Consider the following 10,016-nt stretch of genomic DNA (forward strand, 5'->3'; position numbering starts at 1 on the left):
CTTCACCTACATTTATTCAATACACACTTATTGGGTATTTGTTGGATATTTAGTCTTATGTTAGGTACTGAACATGAGGAAATGTCTGAGGTAGAACTCCTGCTCATTAGTTGCCTACTTGGGGGGTGGATAGACAGGTGAACAAATAAGAACCGAAAAGCATAGTCATAACCTTGCAGAAATCTGCCTGAGGCATAACCAAAAACCATAGTAACTTTATGGACAGCATAGAATTGCATCATATGTTTCCCAAGCCTGTAAATCATTATGAAGGCAGACTGTCACATCTTTCTCCCATGGAGTGGATCATAGGTTCAAATCACAAACCTTTTGGTCAGCAGCTGAGCACTTAACCACTGTGCCATCAGGGCTCCTGCCTGAGGAATAGTGGGGTACAAAGCAGGGAGTGGGCAGTTCTACTGGGACTAGTGCAGTACTAGGGGAAGGCTTCTTTGAAGGAGGAGGGTGCACCGACTGCCTTGTTTTCCCAAAGTGAAGTCATCTTGAGCTAGGTTCTCACGGAGTCATCCCTTTCCAGCTGGCCTTTTGGAGAACAGGAGATCCACTTTCTCTTGGAATATTTCTCTTGGTCATGTAAATGGTTTGTGCCCGACTGCTAACTTAAAGTTTGATGGCTTGAACTCACCCAATGGCTCCGCAGAAGACCTGATGATCTGCTGCCTCTAAGATTATAGTTCAGAAAACTGTGCAGGGGCAATTCTACTCTGTAACACATAGGATCACAATGAGTCAGAATTAACTCAGTGGCAACTAACAAGGAAACAGTTTTGCTCTATGGGGCATCATAGGTCCAAACTGTACATATTATTTCCCACCCAGTCCATTTGCTTTTCTTCCTATGATTTTAATCTCACTGAATGGATGTCACTCCAGTCACCCAAGCCAGGAATCTACGGGCCACCTGGATTGCCTCTTCTCTCCCTCTACAACTATTATTCATCAAATCCCATTGATTCTATCTACTTCAGTAGCTGCTCTGTTGTCTCCCTGCACCTCCTGGCCCAGGCCACATCATTGTCCAGCCTCGGGTTCTGCGACAACCTCCTAACTCATCTCAGTTTCTTTTGTTAACTTTGTTTTCACTCTGCTGTCTATACTGCTGTTCTGTTCATCTAAAATGAAATCACCTTATATATTCCCCTTTCCCCCTAAATAAACTCCTTCAGTGGACTCCTTGGGCTTTAGGATAAAGTTAACATTTCTTAACTCACTTCCTAAGTTTTTACTGATGTGGCCCTTTACAACCTCTTTAGCATCACCTCTGGTCACTGTCTGAGTCCCCCTCATTTCTCCTGCAAACCATGCACATTCATCCAGCTATTTAGAACTTTGTGCTTTTCAGTGACATGTTTTATGATTTTCTGCCTTTGTAGGTACTCTTCCTTCTGTGTGAATGCTTTTCCTTTCCTTCATGGATTCAGCTAACTCTTATTCATCTTTCAAAAATTTGCTCAAATGTTACCTCCTTTGGGAAGCCTTCCCTGACTCTTCACCCTGGATTCCACATGCTTTTTCTAGACAGTCTTGTCAATAGCATCCAATATGTGTCTCTGTCATGAAACACTATTATGATTTCTTAATGTATTTTTCAGTCCTCTCTATTAGAGTTTCCTTGGGGGCAAGGGACTGTGTCTTACTCATCTCAGAATCTCTAATTGCTAGCACTGTGCCTGGTATATAGTAGTTATGTTTATAGAATGGAGAAATGAATGAATGAATGAATGAATGAATGAATTCATTTATTTAGTTAGGCTCATGATTCCTATTATAAAACACAGGAGTTCCTAGGTGGTGCAAATGGTTGTTAAGTGCTTGGCTGCTAACCAAAAAGTTGGTGGTTTGAGTCCATCCAGAGATGCCTTGAAAGGAAAGCCTGGTGACCTACTACAGAAAAATCCACTGAAACCCTATAGAGTACAGTTCTACTCTGTTGCCATGAGTTGGGATTGACTTGATGGCAACTGGATTTTTTATGGTCCAGAAAGGAAAACATGATGGAGAGAACTTGGGAGAAGACTTAGTTCCTTCCTGCAGAACAAACAGAGCCTACCCATTCTGAGCAGAGATGTGATGAGGGGACTTCACACTATCTATCAATTGCCCACATACCACATACTCACCATCCTCTGCCCTCTACTCAGCCAGCTGAGAGCCAGCTCTTTAACAGCCACACTGTGAAAAAGAATCAGGGGTAGAGATAAAAAATGGTGAGAGGCTAAGCTGAGCCCCAGGAAACATCCAGAGGTTCAGGGGCCTTCTTTTTCATCCATTTATGTTATATCTGCTCATGAACCAAGGCCCTGTGCTCTCTGCCAGACAAGACCTGGGATGTATGACCTGCTACTTCCCGCATCATTGCTCCCAGAGTACGGGAGGGAGGTGATGCTGGGTGGTGGGTATGCAGAGCTCATGCACACCTGATTGAAAAACTTACTTTCTGTTCTTGAAAAGCTTTGCAGATTCAACCTCAGCTTTCTTTTGAGATGAAAGAGAGGCTGATTCTGAAAGAGACTTAAAAAACTTCTAGTCCATGGTTCCTACAAGTGAATTCCAGAAAGCACATTCATAAATCGCATGGTCAGGGGAGATCTAGAGGACCCTCAAAGTGTCTGTGCTCTCCATTCCCATTAAAATTAATGGGACTCCAACAGCCTGATCACCATGAGGCTCTTTTCAAGCCAACCCCAGCAGTCTCATTTCTCTGCTTTATGGCCTTAGGAGGAATGAAAGCACCATTAGCTTTTTTAAAGCCCAGAACTTCTGGAATGTGACTGAAAAAAAGAAAAAAACAAACTGATTTGCTGTTCTGGTTGTGTTCACACAAATTTACCCAGATCAGAATTTTTGAAGGTTGTGCAAAAGGCCAGTCATCTGCTCACCCTATTGTCCTCTGAATTCTAAGTCTCTTTTGGGAAGGTGCTCCAGAGTAAAAATTGGCAGACGAAATTTCTGGTGCCAGGTACTGAATACTTCTAAACTCTAATTGACAAAAAATAAAATTGTCCAGTCATGCTTTTCGTTGTCGTGTATAAATAGCTGCATGTTCTTCTTATTTGCTATATGGCTAGAATCCAGGTTTTTGGAGCGCAAAGCTTGTTCTTGAAAATGCTGGCAGGCTTTCAGAGGTCTCATGGGACAACTGCCATTGTCATGACTTTGATGTAGCTGGGTTGTTGGATATCAGAATGCATTTTTGTCTTTGGGGAATCTTTAAAAACTCTTGTTTCTTGGATTCTGAAGTGTGACATGAGCAGATTGGAAAAAGGCCAGTGTTTTATTCTTCCTGGACGAACTAGTCCAGTGAGGGCAAGTAGGCCTCAAGAAAACCTGTTTTAGGCCACTGCCTTTAGAGGCAGGTAGAGCATTTTAATTCCCATGTTACTGATGAGATAGGTGAAACCCTTGCAACTTAACCAACATGGTGGTAATCATGAATAAACTGGAGGCAGAGGTGGCACTTGTATCAGGATTTCTTTACTGTAAGTTTAGTCTCATCCTTTTCGAGTTTCTTGTTAAAGAGGACCTGGCATGAACCAACCAACCCAGCCAAGAGAAACCTAAAATCTGTCTATGCTTTCTCTCCATCTACCCAGAGTTTGAATTCATTTTTCATTCCCCTGGCCTTGGAGAACACAATGCATGCAGTGATCATTTGACTAATTTTGTCTATAGGAAACCCAGAACCAACTAGGTCTCTGCAAAATCAGAGTGTGGGGATTAGGAACAGCTTGAGGTGAGTCAGCAAGTCAGCAAGTAGTGTTGTGTGACAGAAAGCCTTGGGCCAGAATGAAGAGATCTCAGTTCTAGATTTTCTAGTTGTCTAGACTCTCTGTGTCTCACTTTCCCTATTTGTTAGTTAAATAGATAGCTGCCATGAAGTTGACTCTGACTTATGACGACCGTAAGTAAAACAGAACAAAACATTGTCTGGTCATGCATCATTTTCTGATCCCTGGCGTGTTTGGGTCCATCATAGGTACCATGCTAATTCATCTCATTGAGGATCTTCCTTGCCCTTGTTAGTCCTCCACTTTCCCAAACATGGTGTCCTCCTCCAGTGATTAATCTATCCTGGTGACATGTCTAAAACAAAAGCAAGTGAGTTAAACAATGTTCTGTTGTGATTCATAAGGTTTTCTCTGGCTCATTTTCAGAAGTAGTTTGCTAGGCCCTTCTTCCTAGTCTGTTTTGGTTTGGAAGCTCTGCTGAAACCAGTCCATTGTGGTGACTCTGCTGGTATTTGAAATACCAGTGGCATACCTTCCAGCATCACAGCAACAGGCAAACCACCATGGTATGACAAACTGACAGGTGGATAGTGGTCCCTATTTGTAAAATGGTACTAAAACCTCCCCTAGATACTTCACAGAGCTCTGATTAGAGTAATGGGAAAAGCATGGGAAAATAAATGACTGCACAGAGTTGAGTGTGCTGAGGGTCTCTATGGTGGGGAATGCAGAGTGAATCATGGACACCCAGGAGGACAATGGGGTGTCTGCTTCTGATAGTGGCACTCATGATGCAGATGTTCGTGCTCCTATAGGATGTGGTTGATCCTGTCTGTCTTCTTTTCCATGGGCTCTAGGTTGGGGGAAGTTTGCTCGGCTGACCAGAGCACTGACGAGCAGCAGGGGTGTCCTGCAGCAGCTGGCCCCCAGCGTGCAGAAAGGCGAGAACGTCCACAAGCACTCCCGCCTGGCAGAGGTAAGGGCAAGGGGTTAGCTTGTCTGGAACTGCACTTCTGTGGGTACATGGGCTGAGAAAAAGGCTAGTGTGCTGGCTTGGAGGGGAGCTTCAGGACCACCAGACTCTTGGCTGGGCTACACATCAAGATGTTTGACTTTGGGTGAGTGACCTGCCTCCTTTGAGCTTTGTACTTTTCCATATATTAAAGGGGGCTGGAGATAGCTCTGTCTCAATTTGCATGAGATTGCAGGTGTCAGTTCACTTTTTTGAGGGAGAAGGGAAGGAGCTTGAAATGCTATCTGCATGGAGGTATTTTATTTCAATTGTGATATATATATAACAAAACATTAATCATTTCAACCATCTTCACATGTAAAATTTAATGACATTAATTTTGTTTATGTGTTGGTCAACTATCACCATTCTCCATTTCCAAATTTCCCTTTAACAGAAGCTCAGTGTCCCCTAAGCAATGAATCCCCCTACATGAGGGAGTTTTTACTTATAAGCAAAAAATGATTTTGTTATTTAAGTAACAGCTACTATTTTAGGAAAAGAAGATATAGGAAACAAAAAGAAGAAAATAAAAACCTCCTACAACTCCACTAACTAGATAGCATCATTACAATTTTTGTGTGTATTCCTTAACTCTTTTACTTGTGTATATCCTCTTTCCTTAAGCTTAAGAAGTACATTTTATCACACATTATGCTTATGAAGTTGGGATGCATCTAGTAATCAATTTGTACATTTAGTGTGGTTGTGTTGCCTTTTCTTCACTTAATATAATAAAGGACATCTTTCCACGCTGACACGTATACTTAAAATAAAATTACTGTTCTTGTTCATAACTTTTGATGTTGTTGTCAAGTTGATTCTGATACATAGTGATTCCATGTGATACAGTAGAAATGCCCCATAGGGTTCTCTTGGCTGTAATCTTTATAGAAGCAGATTGCAAATCTTTCTCTTGTGGAGCTGCTGGGTGGGATTTAACCACCAAACTTTTTTTTTTTTTTTAACTTTTTATTGTGATATGGGTAAAAGTTTACAGAGCAAATTCATTTTCCATACAGTAGCTCATATATACTTTATCTCATGACATTGACTACAATTTCCTACAATGCAACAGATCCCTTCCCACTTCCTTCCCATAGTTATCTCTTTCCTGTCTCCTTCCCTCCCATGCACTCCTGCCCCCTAACCTGTCTCCCTGTGCATATACAGCCTTTCTATTCTCCCATGATTGTTCTTTCCAAGGACTGTATGTACCTAATGAAAATGCTCAGCTCATGTGCCAGTCTTTTGTTTGGCTGGGAGCCACAGGAGTGGGTTCAATTCCAGACCTGAAGAACACCTGCGGGCTATAGTCTCAGGGGTTCCATCAGGCTCTATCAAACCAGTAAACCTGCTCCTCTCCCACCCTCCCTTTTTTTTAAATGATTTTGAGTTTTGTTCCACATTGTTTTTCCCACTCTATCCTGGATCTCCTACATAGATTCCCCTCTGAGTGGTTGTCAGTGGTAGCTGGGCACCACCTAGTTCTTCTGGTCTCATAGTTGTATAGGCTGAGGATCACATGATGTACCAGTCACTTGGACAAATTGTTTCCATGCGTCTTTGGTTTTCATTCTTCTTTTCTCTGGATGAGGAGAGACCCATTGTTGCATCTAGATGGCCACATGCAAGCTTTTAAGATTCCAGTTGTTACTCACCAAAGTAGGATGTGGAACAATGTTTTTGTGTAGTATGTGATGCCAATTGAGCTTGATGTCCCCTGTGACCATGGTTCTGAGCCCACAGATCTAACTACTCACTCCTTCTGGGTAGCTGGCAGTGGCCAAGAAGTGACTACAACCTTGTCCCTTTACCAATACACTTGTAGAAACATTGTCTGTCAACCCTATACATGGTTATTGGCACACTCCCCACTACATAGACAACCTAATAGTCCAGCCTGTCCACCCATCTAACCACCCATATATCAACGTTTACCATTACTGAATGCAGTACTATCTGTGCAAAAGGGTTCATCTTTGTTGTCTGTACCTCCCATGCACCTCTCCATGTCTTCCTCTTCCTCAGTGCCACCATGTTGATCACTCACATTTAGGACATTGCCCTTCTCTTCATCAAATCACTATTTGTCTCTATCTATCTAACAGTGTTCCCTCTCCTCCCTGTCCACTCTTGGTAACTAACAAAATTTCCTTCCATATAGAAACCTTTCTTTGACTTTTTACAATAATGGACTAATACAATATTTGTCCTTCTGTGACTGACTTGTTTCACTCAGCATAATGTCCTTCAGGTTCATTCATGTTATACGGTGTTTGCTGATTCTACATTATTTTTTTAGGGTTGCATAGTATTCCATTGTGTGTATGTACCATAGTTTGGTTATCCATTCCTCAGTTGATGGACACCTAGGTTCTTTCCATCTTTTGGATATTGTAAATAGTGCTGCGATGAACATGGGTGTGCATATATCTGTTCTTGTCCTGGGTCTCACTTCTTTTGGATGTATACCTAGTCATGGAATGGCTGGATCAAATGGTATTCCTAATTCCAACTTTTTAAGGAATCTCCATACTACTTTCCATAGTGGTTGTTATCATTTTACAGTCCTACCAGTAGGATGTAAGAGTCCCAATCTCTCCATGTCCTTGCTAAAATTTGTAATTTTCTGTCTTGTTGAAATTTGCTACTAGTGCTGGCGCAAGATGGTATGTCATTGTTGTTTTGATTTGCATCTTCTCTGGTAGCATAGTGCCTAAGGCGCTTGACTGCTAACCAGAAGGCTGGTGGTTCAAACCCACCAGCCACTCCTTGAAAGAAAGGTTGGGCAATCTACTTCCGTAGTGATACTGCCTTGGCAACCCAAGGAGGGGTCACTATGAGTCGGGCTCCACTCGACGGCATATAACAACAAACAACAACAATGGCTAATGATTGTGTGTTTGTTGGCCACCTGAATATCCTCCTTGGTGAAGTGTCTATTCATGTCTTCTGCCCATTTTTTCATTGGATCATTTGTTTTTTTGTTGTTCAGGCGTTGGAGTTTTCTATAAATTTTAGAGAGAAGTCCCTTGTCAGATATGTTGTTGCCAAATATTTTTCCCGATGTGTAGGTTCTCTTTTTACTCTTCTGGAGAAGTCTTTGGAAGCACATAAAAATTTAATTTTTAGAAGGTCCCATTCATCTAGTTTATCTTCTGCTGTTCATGCATTTTGGGTTATGCTTGATAATCTACTTATGCCATGTATTAGCATCCCTAAATTTGCCCCCAGTTTTTCCTTAAGGAACTTTATAGTTTTAGGTATCACATTTAAGTCTTTGATCCATCTGGAGTTGAGCTTTTGTGTATGGTGTGAGGCACAAATCTTGTTTAATTTTTCTGCAAATGGATCTCCAGTTTTGCCAGCACCATTTGTTAAACAGTCTCTTCCTCATTTAATGGATTTTGACCCTTTGTCAGAGATCAGCTGACCAGAGGTTGGTGGATCTATTTCTGGGTTCTCCATTCTATTCCATTGGTCTATGTGGGTGTCGTTCTACCAATACCAAGCAGTTTTGACTAATGTGGCTGTATAGTAGGTTTTGAGATCTGGGAGTATGAGACCTCCTACTTTGTTTTTCTTCTTCAATAGAGCTTTGCTTATCTGAGGTCTCTCTCCTTTCCATATAAAATTAGTGATTGATTTTTCCATGTCTTTAAAGTATGTTAATGGGATCTGGATTGGAATTGCATTGGATGTACCACTTTGGGTAGAAGTGACATTTTCACAATGTTCAATCTTCCTATCTACGAGCATGGGAAGTTCTTCCATTTCTGTAGATCTCTTACAGTTTCTTGGCATAGTGTTTTGTAGTTTTCTTTGTACAGGTCTTTTGTGTCCCTGGTAAGATTTATTCCCAAGTATTTAATTTTTTGGTAGCTATTGTAAATGGTATTGATTTTCTTATTTCCTTTTCAGCAATCTCTTTGCTGGTGTAGAGGAATCCATTTGATTTTTGGATGTTGATCTTGTATCCTGACAGGATGCTAAATCTCTCAATTAATTCCAGTAGTTTTTTGACTGAGTCTCTTGGGTTTTCTAGGTATAGGATCATATCATCAGCAAATAGGGATAGTCTGACTTCTTTACCAATTTGGATGCCTTTGATTTCCCTTTCTTGACTTATGCGCTGGCTAGGACTTCCAATACAATGTTTAATAGAAGTGACAATAGAGGGCATCCTTGTCTGGTTCCTGTTTGCAAGAGGAATGGTTTCAGTCTATCTTCATTGAGAATAATGTTGGCTGTTGGTTTTGCATAGATGCCCTTTATTATGTTGAGGAATGTCCCTTCCATTCCTATTTTGCTGAGAGTTTTGATCAAGAATAGGTGTTGGATTTTATCAAATCCTTTTTCTGCATCAATTGATAGGATCATGTGGTTCTTTTCCCTTGTTTTATTTATGAGGATGACATTGATTGTTTTTCTTATGTCAAACCATCCTCGTTGTTGTTGTTTTTAGTTGCCATTGAGTCATCTCTGACTCATAGCAACCTCATTTACAGCAGAATGAAACAATGCCCGGTCCTGTGCCAGCCTCACTATCCTTGCTACAGCTGAGCCCATTGTTATAGCCACTGTGTCAATCCATCTTGTTGAGGGCCTTCCCTTTTTCCTTGTCCCTCCACTTTGCCAAGCATGATATCCTTCTCCAGGGAATTGTTCCTTCTGACAACATGACCAATGTAGGTGAGATGAAGTCTGGCCATTCTTGCTTCTGAGGAGCATTCCAGCTGCACTTCTTCCAGGGCAGATCTGTTAGTTCTTTGGCACTTTCAGCATTCTTTGCCAATACCAAAATTCAAAAACATCAACCTTTCTTTGGTCTTCCTTTTTCATCGTCCAGCTCTCATACGCACATGAGGCAATTGAAAATACCATGGTTTGTGTCAAGCGGACCTTAGCCTTCAAGGAGACATCTTTGCTCTTCAGCACTTGAAAGAGATCCTTTGGAGCAGATTTGCCCAATGCTATATGATGTCTGATATCTTGACAGCTGCTGCCATTGGCATTGATTGTAGAACCAAGTAATATGAAGTCTTTGACAACTTCAATCTTTTCTCCGTTTATCATGATGCTGCTTATTGGTCCCATTGTGAGAATTTTTGTTTTCTTTATATTGAGGTGTAATCCATACTGCAGACTGTAGTCTTCTATCTTCATCAGTAAGTGTTTCAAGTCATCCTCACTTTCAGTGAGCAAAGTTGTGTCATCTGCATAACACAGGTTGTTAATGAGTCTTCCTGATG

General features: G+C 41.4%; 1 protein-coding gene across 1 annotated transcript in view; it reads left to right on the top strand.

Moving 5' to 3' along the window:
• Positions 1-10,016, top strand: part of KCNH1 (potassium voltage-gated channel subfamily H member 1) — a 705,904-nt gene that overhangs the window by 123,830 nt on the left and 572,058 nt on the right. The window contains exon 5 of the mRNA XM_007952936.2: positions 4,607-4,725. Coding sequence (XP_007951127.1) covers positions 4,607-4,725 — 119 coding nt within the window. The remainder of the gene's footprint in view (positions 1-4,606; positions 4,726-10,016) is intronic.

Source organism: Orycteropus afer, unplaced genomic scaffold (genome assembly GCF_000298275.1).
Source record: "Orycteropus afer afer isolate SDZICR_OR568_19922 unplaced genomic scaffold, OryAfe1.0 scaffold00013, whole genome shotgun sequence".
Classification (NCBI taxonomy): domain Eukaryota; kingdom Metazoa; phylum Chordata; class Mammalia; order Tubulidentata; family Orycteropodidae; genus Orycteropus; species Orycteropus afer.